The following is a 20205-nucleotide window of genomic DNA, read 5'->3' on the forward strand; positions in this document are numbered from 1 at the left end:
GCACTCCAGAGGTGCTGTTTTGGAGCTGTCTTTGCTGCATCCGAATGCGGGATGCAAGAAACCTTGTAAATGAGCTGCGTTACTGTGGGCTCAATTAAGACTGTCTTCTCAATTAACTGTCTCCACGTTCTAGACAACAGGCAATCAGCATTTAACTGTGAGCAGAAACCATTGCCAACGCTCAAGTATTACTTTGGGAAGCAGGAGTGAGCATTTTGCTATAGGGATGGAAGGAGTTGCCTGTTGTTTCCTTCCCAGGAGTATCACAGATAATTTCTGTTCCCATCCTGCCTCAGTTCCTGCTTGGCTTTCACTGGAAGCACAGCTCCTTCTGGAGGAGCCGCACACTGTGGCCACCAGCTCCTCATCCTCGATGGCACCACAGTGCTGCCCCCCAGGCCTGCTCAGCTCTGCGTTACGAGGAAAAACTTTTCCCAGGAAACAGCCAGGAAGCGACACTCACCACCTGCCACCGACTGCGGGAGCCCCGTCACCTCCCTCCATGGGAGACATGTTTGCAGTGAACAAGGCAAGTAACTCCCTCATTGGTCAGCACATCTCTCATTAGCAGCTCCTAGTCAGGGACAGGACAGCCCCGTGTCCACATGTGCTCACCGTGGGCTTGATCCCATCTGATTCTGGTCAGCTGGATGCTATGAGTGACATTCCAGGCACGCCATGGAATAAGGCTGTGCTTCCCTGTGGAGAAAATACCTCCCAAGTAGACAGGGAGTACAGACACACGTGTACCTGTTGGTGCACCCACCTGTGCAGTTACCTGTACCCCAAAGTGCTACCCTGGGAACTAAAGGGAACTGCTGGGCACACTCATGCTTTCACCGCATTTTATTTAACAACATGTTATTTTTCAACTATATTTAACTGGAGACGCTCCAGTGTGTTCCAAATTTGCCCAGCACAGACGGAACACAAGGAAAACAAAAATCCTTTCAATGCCAAACTAAGAACTTGTACTGACTTCGTCAAGGCAATTAAATAAACCAAACAAAGATTCATTTCTCTAAGAAGAGGTAGGGAGGCCCTGGCAGGAGGAAGCACTGGCAGATCTTGCAGCACCTGCTTTAGATCATCTCAAGAGAGATGAGGAGACTGCTGTAATCCACATGGTGGAGGATCCAGTCAGGCAAAGGCAAAGCCTCCCAAAGCCAGTCAGGGCTGGGACGGAAGAGAAAGGGTTCCAAATGAAGTTTTCACAGTCTGTATTATCCAAAGCTTTGGAAGGGGATTGGGAGTAGACAAATGCTGTCACAGTATCAAAAAGTCAATGAAAAATGAGTCTGCTAGTGAGGAGAGTGCTGTTGGCACAGGAGAGACCGTTCCTGCCGGTCGCCGATCCAGCCGGCCCCGTGTGTCCACGAGCAGCTGCAGAGGTAGAACCCTCACACGGTGACCTTCTCCATGACATTGTCTGGGACGTGCACCTCATCCCCTTGCACCGTCACCGTGGCTGACTGGCCACAGATGTGCTGGTGGTCCTTCCAGTCCTGCCAGGGGAGAGCAGAGGGAAAGGCTGTGAGTAGAACAGGCCCTTGGAGAAGGGCCCTCACTGTGTGAGAAGCACCTTCTCTCCACGAACCAGACCAGTGATGGAGGGCAAAGGAGCCACGCACTGGATTAGTATAAGAGGTGGAATCGGACTAAGCAGAATGCTGCCATCTCCACACAAACCGAAGTCCAGGATACCAGTGCCAGGTGGAAAATTTACTGAGTCAGAACCTTGACTTAAAGCCTCTCCTGGAGGGCAGGTCATGACACTCAGCGCTCCTGAAGGACAGTGCTGTGCCAGGATCTTAGTTCAGCTAGGAGAACAGATTCCTCCTGGAACTGACTAAATTCAGGACAGCTGACTCAGCTGAACCACCCAGCAGAGCTGTGACTGGCCATCCTCTGCAAGCAGGGGCCAAGGCTCACTGTAAGGGACTGGTCTGAAACATGACACACAGCAGCTTCCTCCACTGTACTTCACACCCGTTCCCACCTCCCAAGTTCACAATTGTAGAGTCTGTCCCACTGTATCACCTGCAGCCATCACAAATAATGGAAAGGAGAACTATGTCCTCGGTACCATGGTAGGAGCAGCAGGGAAGGAAGGAAGCAGCTCACCAGGACGCAGCAGGAAGGGGCTGTAAAAGTGCTCCCAGCTCCCCACAGTTCCCAGAGAGGTGTCCATGCTTCATTTCTGCTGTTGCTCGGATTTTTTGCATCACCTTTGGGAAGGTGTCCACAAACCTGGGGACCTTCTCTACCCTTTTAACCCTGTCCTGACTTGCAGACCTGCCCCATCACTACAGCCTTGCTGGTGATCGCACTGGCAGCGTGGGTTTGGAATGCCTGACCCACACAAGGTTCTGCTCTGACTGAATGGCTGTGCTGCCCGTTTCTACCTCCGTGCTGACACCCATCAGGTGACAGCCTGAGCTGCCTGGCTGTCCCCAAGGTCACGCAGCCCTGTCCAGGGAACTGAATCCCAAGTCACAAGCAGGCTGATACCTTCCGCTGGCAGAACGTGGAGCAGTAGTTGACTTTGTGGCATCCTGTGCACTCGTTGGTGGCCTCCCGACCGCAGTTGACGCAGGATTGCTGTGGGAAGGGATGGAAAGGGACGTGTCACACAGAGACAAACCAGGGGCGTCACCGAGGTGCAACAGAGGTGCTGTGACCGGCTGGAATGCCAGAGCAGTGGGAAAAGCTCCCGTTTTCCAAAATACCCTCAGCACACCAACCCACAACAAACAGGCCCAGCAGCCTCTGGATACACCCTCAGAGACCCACTCTCCTTGCTCTTTTAGCAGGGATCACTTTGGGAAATGGAATGCACCTCTGTTTTCCTTTCTGTTGGGAAGGAAGCTCTCCAAAACTGTGGGTGGACACTGAGTGGTCACAGAAATCCATCTCCACCACCCCAGGCAAACCTCCCTCCAGATAGGTCAGGTATCCATCAGCCAGGTAACTGCAGGAGTCGGGTGTATCCCAACCAGACATGTCAGGCTGTGCACAGGCTGTTGACACACAAGCTCTAAGTTTATCCCAAATTTAAAGGTTTAAAGGCAGATTTCATTGGTGCTTTTGTTGGGTTTATAAGCCCGTGTACGTCTGAGAGAGAGAGACTGAGGAAGGACAACAGACTGGGAATACAGATGGGACCCTCAGGTAATTTTCCCCTGGTTTTAGAGAGGAAAAAGGGATCTGCTCCTATGTTCCTTGGTCCTTTCCCAGTTATGACTATGTAAGGAGTGTACCAAGAGGGAAACAGGAGTCAAATTAAGAAGGCTCTAACAGGACCAAGGATTTAAATCCAAAAGCAAGGCAAGATAGGATACACAGGTGAAAAATCACACCTGCTTTTTAAGGGATGTTTTTGTGTCTATCGCTTTCATCTTATCTTGGTGACATCAATTAACATAACCTGTATATTTAGGTGGAAACAGCATTGAACTGCCACCAAAATAAGCACTTCACAGAGCATTCCACTTCCAGCTCATTAAACTCCTGACAATTCATTAGCACGTCAGCAGCAGTGACAGGAAGCGTTGCTGGGCTGTGAAAAGTATCGTGGGCTCTTGAGTTCCTCCAGGCTCCTTCTCTCTTTGAGCACAACCACCCCAAAAATCAGTGCTCTGATTAACGCCCCTTCTCACACCTTTCCATGTACCTGAAGTGAACAGCTGGTGAGACTGAACTGTGCTTGTGCTCCTGATGTGCAGCTGGGGATTTGGGACACCAAAAATGGCTTAAAGCTGTGATTTGGGACTTGCAAAGCCTGCCCTGAGGGGACACTTGACTGGGGCTGTTTGTAACCTGTACAGCTACTGGAAAATGTGGAAAATACACGGGGCATGGTTGTACCCGAAGATCTGAAAGAGAACTGAGCAACACAGCTCTAAGGGCTTCAGTCATGGGTCCAGAACTAACTCCCATTCCAAAAGCCAGAGGAAATCGTGGTTATGAAAACCAGCTGACAGGACAGAAAGGAAGCGAGTTCTCTTCCTGTCGCAGCTCTGTGACAGCCACCCACCAGAGCTGCAGCACCACCACTCAGAGGTGAGGGAGACTGATGAACCTGGCCAGGTGACACTGAAGGAGCATAGAAAACTGCGTGGGAAACGGGAGACACTGCTTGGAGCACTGGCCCTACTAGGAAGGGCTCAGATCCCTTGCCAGAAGGCCAGACACAGAGCACAGGATTCCATAGCAATGACAAAACCTCTGTGTCTTTAAATGGACTGAGACAAAGACCAAAAGGCTCTTCACAACACCAGACATCCCCAGCCTACCTTGATGATGATTTCTGTCTTCCCGTCCACATCCTCTGTTTGTTGGAATAACTGGCTCTGGTACTGCTGCAAGGAAAACACACCAGACGTGTCATTTCCCAGCCGGAGCATGACGTGAGGGGTTGGAAAGGGCGCTGGGATGGAGGCTCCCCACGCTGAGCTGTGTCTGCCCAGCCCCACACTGCAGTTGCAAGAGGACAGGGCGGCCCCTCACTCCTCCCTTCTAGGAGAGGGACACTGTCACCTGATGCGGAGACAGGGCAAGGAGCCGGTTGCCTGAGGTGGCAAACTGCCAGCTCAGTACAGCATGTCCTCCAAGCCCAGCTTCCCACTCCATCCAGCCACAAACTTGTCCTTAAAATGGGGGGTTTAACTGCAACCCCCCCCACATGGGAACTGGGAAATTGGCACAGGAAACATGAGGAAAATGCCAAGGTAACAGGGACAAGTGGCACATTCCGGGGACAAATTTTGGGTCAAGTCCAGTGATCCTAATCCACTAAGAGGCAAAGGAGTCTGGAGAGAAGGCACAGCCCAACAGATGGGATTAGGGGGAAAAATACCCAGACAAAATCAACACACCTAAGACTTTAGGAACAGCACTAACCATAACCATTACTCCTCCTTGCAACAGAAGAGTGAGAGGGCTGTAGAACAAGTTGTGACTCCATCACTTCTCTGGAGGTGATGTTCACAGCCTGCTTTGGGCCCGCTTTGGCTGCCTGGCAGAGTCACTTCACATCAGCTCAAGCCCAACCAGGTGCTGCTGTACCTGTTGTAGCAGCAATACACTCAACAGTGGGGGACAGGAGTCCCAAACCAACAACACCCAAACACAATCACAAATTAATTATGTGCTAACCCTGGCTTAAACGTATTTGGAACAGTTAAAAACTCTGAAAAAAGTTGAACCCCATCCTCCAGGCCAAGCAGGTTCATCCAGGAGTTCACTCAACCCATAAGGAGATAAAAGGCTTAATTTACAAGTGTATGACCTGAGAGCACAGTATTTATTCTCCTGTGAAACCACAACCTTCAAAACCTTTATATAACCATGACAGAAATTAAGTTAAAAAAATCCAGGCAGATGGAGGCGGAGGCAGGGAAACTTCTTGCTGTGGCCTGCCAGGGGTGTGATTTGGTTCTGGCCTATTTGACATGGCAATTCCAGCCATGCACCAACCATGGAGAAGGAAAAGGTGTGACAAGAGAGAGGAACGAGCCAGACACATTCAGATCTCTCACAAAAACAGCTCCACAAAACCCAGAACCTCCAATTCCCAAGAGTATCGCTTGCTAGTTTGGAGTACACAAGGCACTGTTTGCTGACCAGAGACATATTTCTTAACTGTCCAACCCTTTTTAAATTAATTCATACTCTCCAGTCCTGAATTGGTTTAATCCTTCTAAAAAAGCATTCAGATGCCCCAGCTGTTTGCTGATTTAATTTTCCACCTTGCTTTCAAATGAGCAGGGCTCCGGAAGCATCCCTGCTTTACAGAGGGATATTCCAATTAAAACACTTGTCAGATTTCAACACTGATTCTCTTCAATTTATACAGAAAATCCATTTAACACAGCTCCTGAATATCTTTATTATCCCCCAGCAATGCTGGCACAGAATTTGGTGAGCATGTGTAATCTCCCCATCCTAAAGTTTATCTGACATAAACAATGGATTAATGCACACTCAAAAAAATTACACTGCCCAAGCACACCAACACATGTCAGTCCTGTCCTTAAACTCTTCATTTTGGGCCTGATCTGCAAATGTCAAATATCCATTGCAAGAGACACTGAGTCTTTGTTACCCCACTCACCCTGAATTCCTAAATGTCTTTCCCTTACCAAAAAATGCAGTAAATCCAACATGGACATACTAACCTAAGGATCAGATACTCAGCTACAACCTAATTATAATTACTAATGATACTCAAGAACTGTTTTCTTAACAGCCACATGAGATTCCACCAAAGCAGTTGTATTTAACTAATCCCACATAAAATGCCGCAATTCGGAAAAACCTTGTAAATGTCTCAACGTTTCAATTTTTTGCAATATCATGACACATTTTGGAAGTTCATACATATAACATGGTGCTGGAGGGCTCATGGTTTGCTTTTCTTTCAGGATGTTGTTCCCCAGGACTTCTAAGTAACACAAATGTAACCTTACTCAGAGAATCCTAACACTTTGCAAACTCGCACACGAGCTGTCTGGGAAGGGTTATTTTCATCTGAGGCACAGTGAGGCCAAGGACTTACCCAGGGGCATCAAAATGACTTGTGGGAAAGATGGAAATAAAATTTGAAGGAGGTCCTCAGTCTTGAAATTTGCCCAACAAACCATGACCCTTGAACAAATTTACAGAAATTAAGAAGTGCAAAGAGAGCAACTGAGTGCATGTCAGAACTGCCAAAACACTAAATTATGTGCTAAAACACCTCCCTGCTGGTGAAGCCTTTAGCTCCAGCACTTGGAACAGTTCCTTCAGAAGGGATAAGGATGTCCCCAGCCCCTGGCACAGGGCTGAGATCCTATGAGTAGGGAGGCAGAGTGCAAAACCCTCATGTCAGACACACTTCTGAGCTGCGTGAGTCCCACAAGCACCAACACAGCCCAGTACAGAGCACAGCTCCTGCTATTTAAAGCTAAGGCAACCAAACTGCTGCTCTATGGGAGCAGGACAGCTCATTTGTGATATTTAATGACTCCAAAGCACATCAAATAATAAATATCATACCGAAACACATTATAGTGAGTGATGTGTAACATACAACAAGGCACCTAAGTTTGTGTATCCACTTGGGAACCAGCCTGTTTCTATCAGGTCTCTACAATCCTGCTCTGTACTAAGTCACTCCTCCAGGAAGAGCTGAGTCTGCGTCTCTGTTATCATCTCATCTGTGGTCCAGCCTTGCTCTGCAGCTCTGACACAACGACGCCACCAGGAAAGGTGCCCCCTGTTTGCTCACCCTCGGAAGGTCTGTCAGTGGAACAAACACAAAGTGGTGATAAAGCACCAGTTTCCTTCGTATTAAATTGGTTCAGAAAAAATCCCCCACCTTAAGGGCAGGAAGACCCCCCCCCCCCCAATCTGTCTCTCATACACCTTAACTGCCCAAAAAGCCATGGGATCACACACACAGAGTAGGAAAGAGACTCATGTTACAAACCACAAGGAATTTGGGAAAGGCCCTTTGACCAACACAAAAGCAGTGAGCCAATTCTTTGACCTCTAGTGTAATTGCTTCCCTGTATCCAGGAACACAGAGTTTTGTCCAAATATGGAATTCACAAGCAGGAATTAATTCAGAGATAGCTACCTGTGATACTGCCCAGATGGTTCCAGGAGCCAGCACAGCTCAGAATTGTCTGGATGATAAAAAATACCACCATGAGCACACAGTTCTACCAAAATGCACAAGTGTGCAGACCCCCATTACACACAGAATGATGAGACACAAGTGCTGTAACTGGGGATGCAGTAGATCCTGGGAAAGGGGTTTTCTCTGGAAACAATCACGTGCTCATCCTTCCCATGTCAAGTCAGCTTTAATCCATACACAGGAGGGATTTTAACTCCCATTCCCAGGACAAGAAGTAACTAGAAGAACATCAAAGAGAGCTGGCTTTGGATCAGAGGGTGTGGAGAAGGGATTGAACAACCATTCCAGAAACCACTGTGAGGATAAACACAAGGGAAGATGCACACAGACTGGAAAAAGAGCAGAGTGAAGTTAAATGAAAGCAGATGTTTATCTCTGAACTGTGCCAAAGCTTCCAATGTTTCAGTGTCCCACACTCTGTGCAGCTTTCCAGCAGCAGCCAGCCCAAACCTGGCCAGCAGCACTGGCACCTGTTCTGCAGGAGGAAGGCAGGGAAGGATTACACTCCCAACATATCACACACCTGCACATCAAGGATGCAGCGTATGGGAGAGTTTAGCAGAGCCCACGTGGCAAAGAATATCAAAGAGGCAGCTGTGGATCTGTGGGAGAGGGAGAGCACATTCAGTATGGAGCCATACTTGGGTGCATACATGAGCTGGTGGTCAGAAGGATCCAAGATCCGTACTGTGCATCAGTTACAGAGAAGAAAAGCAGCGAGAAGAGGGCAGTCGTTGTGGGTAATCCCTGTCCACAAGAGAGAGAATATGGGAACCAGCCAGGGCTCCTGTGAGGCCAGGCAGCCTGCCAGTCCTACCACAGGACTCCTGTGAGATCAGCTTTGCTTGCACAGTTATCAGCAAGACACCTCTAAACGTTACTGCTTATCTTCCTGAGAGGGATCTGTCTGATTTTTATTTATGCCTCAACATATGCTACACATGAGGTGAAAGATTCCTACAGGGGCTGGACACGTTCTGGCAACCCTGTTCAAGGGGCAGCTTCGCCTGGCAGCCCATCAGGGCAGAGAAGGTTTCCACGATGGGGCTGTGAACAGCCCCCGCACCCGCCCGTAGGGCAAATGCCCGGATGCCCGCGAAAAAATGCCCGGGAAATCGGGCTGTGAGAGGAGCCTTAGCACATAAAAGCAGCTAACTGCGACACACCGGGGAGCTTGGGCTTTCTTGGAGGGCTCAGGGGCTCGCTCGGAGGGTCAGCCTGGCCCTTCTTTCCCTCCCCATGCCTTTTCTTTCCTGTGGTCCTGCTTCCCTGCCCATACCTGCTTTGCCCTGCTTCACCGTTTCCGCGAACCAGCTCGTTGCCGTGGCGACCTCGCGCTCCGCCGTCTCCCCGACCGAGCGGCTGCCGCCGCAGCCAGCCACCTCCGCCGCGGCTCCTGCGCCGCCCGCCGCACCGGCCCGCCGCAGCACTAGCCCGTAGCGACCGGCCTGTGGCCGCCGCCCGCACCCAGCCGAGCCCGCAGTCGCAGCCTGCGGCCGCCGCCAGCCGCTCACAAGAGCCGCGCAAGGCAGCTTGAGCCGACGCCGGAGGCACGCTGCTGCTGCTGCTGCTGCTGCTGCCGCTGCCGCTGCTGCTGCCGCTGCCGCCGCTTGAAGATCGTGCCCTGAACCACTGAACGAACGCCGCGGGGGCTCGCTGCGGATTGCAACTCGCACGCTCCGCCTGCTGAGCTGACCCTGACAGAGCGCCGGGGTTCTTGTGGTAACGCTGTCCCTGTCTTCTGTTTCTTTCTCCATCTCTCTTTTCCCCTCTCTGCTCTCTTTTCCATCCCACTTCGGTAGGACACTTACCCTTCTTTATGAAGAAACGGTTCTCAGATATAATATTGTCGCATTTGTACTTTATTTTTGTCGGAGAAGTCTGTCAAGACGACTCCTCCCTGACTCCCTCTTTTACACTGGGACAGAACACTTCCCCATACACTCTGGGATAAGCTGTTCCATATATCCCATCGAAAGCCTCCAACAGGCTCACCTGACAGCAGCCACTGCACTGCTGAACACTCATCAGCTTTCTCAGACCAGGACCCAGTGCCCACATCCCATAAATTTATGGACAGCTGATGGAAGAGCTCAGGATCGTGACACCAAACAGTCTGTACAACCAGCCTGCTGCCCACAGCTCCTGGAATCCCAGAGCACTCTATTCCTTTCCCCATGATACAAATAACTTGGGAAGATCTCTCTCGCTAACACTGCTCTCAAGGCTTGGAGAAACAATTTCCAAGACCACTGCTTCAGCCGGGAATTGCTCTGCTCACCAATTCAGCCCCAAAGGTGCCCATGGCTGAGCCCCCTCAGCCCCTGTGGCACAGTTACCTCTTTCCTCTCCACATCAGCCTGGATCTTGGCCTGTGTGACAGCGGCCTCGCGGAAGGAGGAGCTGGCCTGCTTGGCCTGCTCAATCAGAGTCTTCAGCTGCTGTGCTGTGCTGAGCAGGGAATTGACCATCTCCTCCAGGTAGAGCCAGCTCCGCTGCTCCGTCACCTCCAGCCCGTTCACCACCGACGGCGACATGGCTTTGGTGGGCGTCGTGGGGGGCACCGCCAGGGCAGGCAGAGAGGTCAACACTGGACATCAGGAACAAAAGAGAATATACAGACAGTCAGGGCATTTCATTTCCGTAAAGGGGGGGTGGGGGGGAGTTGGGTTTTGGTTTTTTTCTGTGTTGATTTCTTTCTTAAAACATCGTTTGCAAAATTTCCAATCCAGGAAAGTTTTTGCTGAACAGATCATTCCTTCTGCAACATCAAGTGCAGGTCTGTGCAGAACAAGCCCATGGGCACTCTCAAACCACAGGACAAGAACGCCTCCTCCTGACCTGGATGCTCTGGGAACAGTTAACACCTCCCAGCAATATTGTGGAGAAGCACCATGATGCCACTGTGAAAGCGGCATTCCCAGGAACTCCTCCACCACCGCCAACATTTCCTTCAGCCATGGCTAGGTAAGGTTAGAGTAAGTCACTCAGTGACCCAATACTTTACAGAAACATCCTGATGTTCCTACCCAGATGTCAGTTCTCATGTTGCGAACCACAAAACTCAGGCACTGATCCACATCTGTGCTTCCTGAATTCTGACCTTTACATAACCCTGGCCAGACACTGGACTTAACCCCAAACAGTCACCATTACCTCCAAGTGAGCGTATTCCAAACATGCACTTCCCAAAACCATGGGTTGGGAAGCCCTTTAATAACCCAGCAGTTGCTGTGTCACTGAAGCAGCTACTTTTCATATTAGATGTGCATGTACACTGGGAGATCAAGCTATGAGGAAATTAAATGCAGACCCAGGAACTCCACCATACACAGTGTCAGCTCAGCTTAGGTAACATTCCGGGAAGAAATGTTATCTGGCTTTACTTTTCCAAAATGCAATAAATACCATCTGCCATAAAACTCAGTCCAAGACATTCACATCTACCAACACTGACCTCGACATTCCTCACTGAATTCTTTACCAGTAAAAAGAAGGTACTACCAGGCTCAGGGCTGTGCAGACTTCTTACCTCAAAATGTCCTTAATTAAAACAGTAATTTTAATGAATTTGCACACAAGTAGCGTGGAACTATTTGCACTTAGATATGAGTATGAGATAAACCGGTCTTTTTTATCAGTGTCTGTTTGCACAAGAGCCTTTCCCACTCTCCATTTCCAGCACAATATTTATCCCTGCATGCCATTTGATAACATATCAAACAGGAATTACTTCCGATTCCTCATTTTGGCACAAGCACCTCAGGCAAGCGAAAGTATTCACCGGTGAAAAAATAATCAGTGTTTAATTAGTAACATCAAGATCTGACTAAGTCTTAACACAAGAAGATCTGACTCTGGAGACCAGGAACATCCTGTGCTGGTCCAAATAAATAAATAAATAAAGGTCATACAGAGGGGATTGAAAACTGACACCAAACCTGCCCAAAAGTACCTCCAGCATGCACCACTGGAGTCATAAAGCCATGTGAGGATGTCTAGAAAAGCTTCTATGACATGATTTTAAAGGGGTTCATTCTCCTCAGACCAAACACTAAATAAATGTTCAGCCACAGAGCCCAAAGAGGACAAAAGCCTGGAAGCAAGAACTTTAGGGAAGGCAGGGAATACAAGATGACTCACGATGCAGAATCACAGCAGCTGCCTCCGGCAGAACCAACAAATCAAAGTTCCCAATAAAGAGTGACAAACTTCCCACAGAGTGGAAACATGCTTGTCCAAATCTTAGTAACTGTAAAACTCACAAGCAAAATAGAGCAAAGTTTAATTTTCTGCCCTAATCTGCCCTTTGCTGAGAAGGATGTGAAGAAATTCAAGCACAGTGAGAGCAAACATACCGATTTTCGGATGAGATGTTGGCAGTGCAGCCTCAGGGAAAGGTGAGATCTGGCAGTTGTCCTGGTAACTGGGATAGTGAGGCTCTGGATGAGACACTCGGCAAGGCTGCTGGACGTTGGTGTCCTGAACTGCAGGAGAACAAGGGCCTTGGGAATCACTAACACACCTGGCAGGTGGTTCTTATGCTGCTTTCACCCCCATTTCTTTACATTTTATACAAGTTCCTCACTCTGTGGTAATTCCCAAGGGTTGGAAATGCGAAACAGCAGCATGATCTCTCACAGTCAGCAAGCAAGGAAGCCTGGTTCTGGCTCCACCATGCTCTGCTTTCACGTTTAGAGCCACAGGTTCCTTGGTTCCCTCCCACACATTGAAATATCCACGATCATCACAGGGCTCCAAACTCCGGTTCTCGGAGCAGGATCATTCCCCCAGGAGAGCTCACAACCCAAAGCATGACTCAGATTGAGAGAACTGAGATGTATGTCATGCATTTATATTTTGTTTGATTTTTTCTGGCATTTTTCACTCAGTTTCAACCCTCACCTAGTATGGGATTTTTTTTTTTTTTTGGGTAGTATTTTAGGTTAAATGAGGAGTAAAGAAAAATAAATTACAGAGATGAACATAAATCCCAGGAACTCAGCAGAGGTGAACACTAGCAGCTGCCACACCTGGGCAAAGTTTCTCCTTTGGTGCAACTGCTAGGATTTCAAGCTGCTGAAATGACTCCACAGGAAGGACAGTGCCTTACGGAGTGGCTCCCTTGAGAAATAAATCCTTTGTGTTGCATTCAAAATGTTCCTTCCTACAGCAGTGGGCATCCAACCCTCTTTTCCTCCTCCCCATGGCTGTCTGGGAGACGCCTCAGCTCTTACCAGCGGCTCCAGTGAAAACATCCCCCTGTGCCGGGCTCTCCGAGATGATGGCCGTGGCCTCCACGGTGGACGCCCGGTCGAAGGTCAGTGCCCCGGAGGTTGTGATCTGTCCAGAGGGAGTCACGGTGACTGAAAACATTAAAGCACTTTCATAATTAACACTCAGCATGGAGGACACACCCGTCCAGCTGTTCATATCCCTGTGCTGCACCATCCAAGCTCAGGGTACTCACAGACCACCAGCCTGGGATAACCCAGTTTGGATCACGCCTGTGACCAGTGTGGTTGGAAACAGGAATAAAAGCCCCAAAGGGCTTCTGAAGGCTCTACTGTCCTTCCAAGGCTCTGGGGGCACGAGGCCAAAACGTTAATTTACAACCTAACACCTCCCAAATCACCACCTTTTCAGTTATTTTACGAACCATAACTTAGCACCTCCCATAAAGGTTCAGTGAGGCCACACACCCCATCAATTTCTGGCTGCTTTATGACAATTTTAGCAAGAATGATTGTTGCTACTTAAATCAACATAACAACCTGTGGACTACTGCTAATTCCATGACATTCCAGAACAATTTTAGCTGTTTACCTACACAAAGTGATAGAATGTGCTTGGCCAATGCAAGGAACAGGGCACAAAATCCTTCTGGATAATTACACCTCAGTGGCTTCAGAATGTTTAAAACCCTTTTTAGAGAGGATTATTTAACTGGCACCATTAACTGGTGATGGGCTGATTCTGTGGCACACAAAAATTAAATTTTAAAATACGGTAGCTACAAATTCCTGGCTGGTGAAATATGTGGCCACCAAAACAAGAAGGTCCCTCTCCCAGTGCCAGCATAAGAGAACGAGCAGCCTCACAGCACCTCACAGAACAAACCAATACAGATTAAACCTATCTGGGGCCTAAAAACCCAAAGCCACTGGGTTTCTGCCTCTGCAGAATCCTTGCGTGTTTCTCCTCCTACTGCTGCTGATGATCTAATCTTACGGGTTTTGTTATTTTTTTACATTTCTGTTGCTTCCTCCTCAACTCACTTTGTACTGTTACTGTCCAAATGATGCCAGTGTGCCGAGAGCAGGAGGACACATGGATGTGACGGGGGATGTGTGAGCTGGATCAGCTTGCAAATTAATTCCTGTTCTCACACAGATGGTTTGCCAATCAAACCAGTAAGTAACAAAGTGCGTGCTGAATGTTGGAGAGGGATGTGCAGATCAAAGCATCACCTTCTGCCTCCTTCATTAACAACTTTCAGGCTGGGGGTTTCGTTCCAGCTGCTTCCAGATGTTTTTTCTACGTATTGCAAGGAATAGCAAAAACCTTGCTCCAGTTTCTAAGGGACACAAAGAAGCTCAGGGGATGGAATGGGGATTTCTGCAGAGCAGAGAAGGGCCAGCCTTCCCCAAAATCTAATTCCAGCAGGAAATTTCCCAATTGTTATTTGTGAAAAATCTACCTGAAATCCACTATGGATCCAGGCCAGGACTCCGTAGTTCTCCCCCCACTGAGAGCTAGTACAGGGGGCAATATAATCATAGACTATAACCATACAATCCTGGAATGCTTGGGCTTCAAAGGGACCTTAAGGTCATCTCTTTCCACCACCCTGCCATGGGCAGGGGCATTTTCTACTAAGCCAGGTTGCTCCAAGCCCCGTCCATCCTGGCCTTGAACACTTCCAGGCATAGGACATAATCCAAACCTCTCTCAGCACAAAATATGAAACCTACTGTTCACTGCACAAGCATGTCATGATGCTTAAGCCTGAGTTTCCTGGAAGTCTAGGGCTGCACTTTTTCCCATTCAACTTGTGTCCAGATGTGGCAACACTGTGCTACTTTCTGTAAAATAGGAAGTGACACTGAGCCAATAAAACCATCCAATGAAAAAAATGTGACCAAAAAAAGGACATTTTTCTCAGTTGGACAGTTCCAAGGAGCCACTAACAGACATAAAACACCTAGTGGGGCAACTCTCCAAAGAAAGGGAGCAATTTTTACCAGGAGAAAAGAACCTACACGTAGTTGCAGCAGTGGCTGGAAGCAGAGTGATGTTTTTGGAGCAATTCTTCTTCACTGGAGTTGCAGGTATTTCATTTTCTTTTTTCCGCCTTTTATATGGCACAAAGAGTCGTATAGGGCCGCTCTGGGCAGAACAACACCGGAAAGAAAATGAAAAGAAAAAAGGAGAAGGCATTAGCTGAGGCACCTCTTTGAAGACTTTGGGTTTACTCTCATCTTTCCAGGAACAGCAGCACGGATCCCCATGGATGATGTGTGGTTTGCAACAATTGACCAAAACACCTGAAAGTTTTCCAAGCAAAAAGAACTTTGATAAAAAAAAAAAAGTTAAACCCAGCTCCCTCCATTTGAAGAGGCACAAATTCAACCTCTTCCCACTATTATTTAAGGAGTAGAACTGGGCAGATAATCAGCTGCTGGCCAAAATGGTGGAAAGAAAAGAGAAAAGGAGGGAGGAGAAGAGAGGAAGCAGTTCCAGGCTAGAAAACAAGCACATGAGTCAGTTCTTAGCGGAAAAGAAAGGCAAAGCACCAGCTCAAGCTAAAGTCTTCTGCTTTCAGGACTTAAACCTCACTTTTGAAACAAAAAAACCAAACCCCAAATCAACTAAGCAGTTTTAATATGATAATATTGATCTGTCATAAGATTATGATGTTACTTCTTTACAAAAATATTTTTCCAACTCAAAACATTGTGAAATTTGAGTGAAAAATCACAAATAGCATTGACATCCCCAAAAGGCATTTTGCATAGATATATTAATTAGGAGAAAGAAAATAAGAAAAAAGCAGTATGATCCAGTTTTACTGAGGCTGTTCTACAATAATGCCAGCAGTTCCTTATCTCCTTTCTCCATGGGGCAGAGACACTCACGTGTCAGGGCACTCAATTCCCAGGACACTCATTACCTGCTCGCCCAAGGGCTGCGGCAGCTTGACCGGTTAGTTTTTCCAACAAAAATAATTAGTTCCTAAAGTAATGGATGTAAAGCCCCCCACTCACCAGTGTCATGTCATCACAGCAAGCGGCACAAGTACACGAGGCAGCGTGGGGATTTAAAATCCCATCCTGGAATCAGAAGTGACCAGTTCAGCATGAGAGTCACCAAAATCACCCAGAGCACACCTTGATCCTGCTAAAAAATGTGGATGGCTCCCATAGTGGTACCCATTCCCTCCTGGATGCTGTACAGTAACAGAGAGGCCAGTTCACCACACCAGAGCAATGGGGTGAGAGGGTCAGAGGAGAGCAAAGGAAAACCAAACCTTTTCCACACCCAAATGCCAGGAAATATGAATTTGAAACTTGATTTCTGCCCAAACAGAAACTGTCAGCCTAGTGGCAATGCCAAGTTCTCCAGGAGACTCAAATAAAGGACCCAAATAATGGATGGTGAAAGTGAAGAATATGTGTCAGGCAAAGACACGGAAGGAGATCAGGTTACTGAATTACAGTATCATGGGTGAGAGCTCAGTTCCTGTGGCATAGCTCAAGGCTGGGCTTCACCCTGCAGAAACTCTTTCCAGTATAAGCAGGATTCCCAGTGTGCTATTTGAGACACACTGAAAACAATTCCCCTACGTCACTGACTCTCAACCAAAGCGAGCGCTGCTCCTGTGCCATCAGCACCTGGCACCAGCTGCCCCTTCCTGCAGAAAGGAGGGAGCAAACTTAACCTTACGTGGATAAGGCACTGCAGGGGCCGGCCGGCATAGCGGATGCTCCTCTTCCAGTCCTTGCTGCTGGCTCGCCCCGCCATGGCTTCAAACTCCGTGGGGCTGTACCAGTTGTCCCCTTGCTTAATGCACCTGCCACGGCCTCCTGAAGTAAAGCACCACAACACGCTGTTAGTCCTGGTTAAGGATAATTTTGCCACTTCCCTGAAGAAGAAAATATGGAAATTGCTGGACAAAATAGCAGTTAATCTGTGAGAACCACCAAATCTGCCCATTGGCTGCTTCCCATTGCTCTGAGATAACTATGTCCATTTATTATCATGGCTGTGACAACGACTGGGCATGGTCAGAGCTCCAACTCTGGGCCTCAAAAGGCTATAAAAATTACTCCTCCACATGAAAGAGAAGTCTTTATTGGATAAACACCACAAATTTAAGTCTTTCCTCAATTTGCACTTAAATTTCTGATCTTTTTTGTGTTGAAGAAAACTTTCTGTCCATGAAGCAAGCACTGCACTGGGCAGCCAAGCTGGCTGGCAATTTCTGCTGCTGCTTCTCCAGCTTCCCCACAGGGATAAAAGACAAGAGGAGGAGCTCAGGAGCCCCGTGAAGAGACAAACTCTCTATTCGCATTCCAGCAGGGATTCTTCAGAGCTTTGCAGAAACACAAGTCTACTCATGAGACAAAAATTAAGAGGAGTTGGCCTGTTGCTGAGGAGACACACTGCATGGCAGCCTGGATATTTGCAGGCTTAAGAAAAAGTTAAAAAGCCTCTGAAGAAAAAGCAAAACAAAAGGAAACAATAATATCAAAAGGAACTGGGCTGGCTTGGAAATTCTCTTGGCTTTTTTCCTCTCATGATCAGCCCTTAAGAGTAGCCTGATTAAAAGAAGAGTACAGAAGGAGCTGTGCCACTCCTCAGCCTGGGTGGCAGTTACCTGAGCCGAGCCTGTTCTTGTACAGAATGCCACTGATATTCCGACACCGCACCGGGAGCTCGTTCTCATACACAGACGGGTCCCAGTTGTACTTGGTTCCGCTTTTCCCCTGGACGGCTGTCAAAGGGGTAGGAGGAGACTGTGGTCCTTGGAGAAAAGAGAAAAGAAAGGTGACAGCAACCAAAAGGCAGAGTGGCTGTTCCATCCCATGCTCGGCTGGGTGATATGCCAAGGGGTTGACTGGAGCAGCTGGAACCCCCCCTGCCACAACGGAGCAGCCTGAACGATCCGAGAAGGGCTGGTAATTAAGCAAAGAGGACCTGAGGAAACAGGCTCTAATAGGGAATTCATGCTGAGATTGTGACCTGATCCTTACACCACCTGTAAGCCACGGCGTAAGGAGCTGGCTGGAGATTCTCCTTCCCAGAGCACATCCTGTGGGCAGTTTTAGAGCACTGAAGGTTTGCTGTGCCATCTTGTGGGCAGCAAGGAAACTGCCAGGCAGCCCTGAACAAAACCTCACCAATAGAGACACTGAAGTATCAGCCAGTGACCTGAATGGACATGAAAATGTGCTCCAGGAGCCTTGGAAAGAACACGTGCAGAACTGGGACACTCGGAGTTTTATTACCCATGTTAAAATGATTCGTGTGCCCTTGGGGGTGGGATGGGTGTAGAAAGCCCAGTAGCAAGGCAAGGTTTTTCAAGCAGCTTCTTTGCCAGGATTAGGGCAAAGAATGAGGAAATTAAACACATTTCTGACAGGAAAAAATTTTAAAAAATAATAAGCATTCTTGTACTCCCAAGAAAAACACAAAATACTGTGTGAAGACTTGGTATCTTAAAGGTCTTTTCCAACCTGAACAACTTTATGGTTTTAAGAGAGGGCAAACTATCGTTATAATATTATGCACATATTTTTAGATTCTAGAAAGACAATTAGGGGGGAGAAGAACCCATCCCTCTGGGAGAGTGACCCACCACAAGCAGACTGTCTTATACCTGGTGTGAGAGGTGCCGAAGGCCCCTTGATCCCGGTGGTTTCGACGATGCTGCCATCCGTGTGCACCACTATCAGAGTGGCTTTTTCAGGGTTCAAGCTGTCACCAATTTGGAGGGCTGTTCTCCCAGACTACAGAAGAAATAAAGAGTTTAAATTGATTAAAATACTTCAACACAAATAGATTTCAATAACCCACAGAAACCCAAAGTTCCAATCAGTATGGCAGTTATTAGGTCAATTTTTGAGTGTTCAGACAAGCAAATTCAAAGATTTCACGTTCCAGGCCATCAGTTCTGTTACAAAATGAGTACGCGGGGGTGGAAAGGTGAAAAAGCTAAGAATAAAACCCCTGTATGTCTCCCAGCTAATGAGTTTGTGGCTTAAAGCCTGGATGTTACAATGAAAACAAGTCTTCGACCTTACTACAGCTTTTCATTTACCTGAGAAACTTTGTCAAGGCCCTCAAATGAAAGGACGGACTTACCAACACATGTCCTGAAATTGAAGCTGCATTGGCCACAGATGTGGTGAAAACATTGTCTGCAGAGGCCCCCACGTTGGCTACTGTCACTGTGGTGACTTCTGGAATGTAAAACAGGGTTAATTTAATGTTCTACTGCATGCAGAGAGCCTGATGAACAGCTGAACAACAACAAAAAAATTCCTTCTTCCTTCCTACTCGAAATTAATTTTATTTTTCATGGCACCTTTGTTATGAACACAATCATTCTAATTTTTATTCATCTCTGAGTTCAACAGGCTTTAACCTCCTTGAAACCAGGGCAGTCACTATCAGCATGTGATGAACTAAGGGAAAAATAAGTATTGCACCTATACTAGGGATACTCCGAGCTGCGGTGCTTTTATTTAAACAGGGGCGACGGGCAAACATCAGGATAAATTGAACAACTGACTGCCTCTGTCACGTATTAATTCCAGTGGTGCCATGACCTGTGCGCTCCGTCCAGTTAAGAACTGCCCAAATTTACAGTCCAGCGTTTCTGTGGTGTTCAGCGCTTGGACTGGCTCGAACCTCTGGGTTTTCACGTGGGCTGAGGGTGAAAGAATAACTCCGGAGACACCCGGGCGGGCGCCGGGCTCTCTGGGCTCTGCGGCACCGCAGTTGGGCTGCACCACCCTGCGTGACCCGGGCCACGGGGCCGTGTGGCTCAGGTGCACGGGGCGGCTCCCGCCCTTTACTGTGTGTGAAGGGGCGGAGTGTGGGATTCGGTGAGGGGGTGGGAGCGCTCCCTGAGGGAGCTCGCTGTCCCAGCCCGAGCCCCGGGGGCTGTGTGGGGGCAGGAGGCCGGGCTGGGGGAGCCCCGGGCGGGCTGAGGGAGCGCTGCCCGCCCTGACCTGCGAAGGCAGCGGCGGCGGCGGCCTCGGTCGGCGCTTGGCATTGGCGGTGCCTCCCATCTCGATGTGCTCGGCGTCTGCCAGCCATCACCGTTACCCGCCTCCTCCTCCTCCTCGGGGCTCCGCCTCCCCCTCCGCTGCCTGCGGTGGCTCCTGCTGCTGCCCGGGTCCCGCAGGCAAGCCGAGCTGTCCGGCGGCCGGGTCGCCGTCGCTGTGCTCCATGCGCGGGGCCGGCGGTGGCCGAGCCCGCCCCGCCGCCCCCCCCCGGGCGCGCCGGAGGGG

General features: G+C 48.7%; 1 protein-coding gene across 6 annotated transcripts; it reads right to left on the minus strand.

Annotated features, from left to right (window-relative positions):
* Positions 1 to 828: 828 nt before the first annotated feature.
* Positions 829 to 20186, minus strand: DEAF1 (DEAF1 transcription factor). Of its 6 annotated transcripts, XR_004240728.1 has the most exons (15): positions 19924 to 20186; positions 19052 to 19149; positions 18567 to 18696; positions 17565 to 17711; positions 16631 to 16770; positions 15952 to 16017; positions 14947 to 15073; positions 12922 to 13050; positions 12043 to 12171; positions 10024 to 10274; positions 8208 to 8286; positions 7622 to 7670; positions 4903 to 7281; positions 4296 to 4361; positions 2585 to 2601 (listed from the first exon to the last, which is right to left on the minus strand). XR_004240728.1 is itself a non-coding variant. In XM_032111867.1 (13 exons), the coding sequence occupies exons 1-13, from the start codon at positions 20009 to 20011 to the stop codon at positions 1401 to 1403; spliced, it is 1566 nt and encodes a 521-aa protein (XP_031967758.1). In that variant the 5' UTR covers positions 20012 to 20183; the 3' UTR covers positions 829 to 1400. The 6 variants fall into 6 exon arrangements, 2 of the variants coding, with proteins under 2 accessions (XP_031967758.1, XP_031967759.1); XR_004240729.1 differs by lacking the exon at positions 7622 to 7670; XR_004240727.1 differs by having other exon boundaries at positions 7622 to 8286.
* Positions 20187 to 20205: the final 19 nt, after the last annotated feature.

The sequence above is a fragment of the Corvus moneduloides genome, chromosome 6, assembly GCF_009650955.1.
Source record: "Corvus moneduloides isolate bCorMon1 chromosome 6, bCorMon1.pri, whole genome shotgun sequence".
Taxonomy (NCBI): domain Eukaryota; kingdom Metazoa; phylum Chordata; class Aves; order Passeriformes; family Corvidae; genus Corvus; species Corvus moneduloides.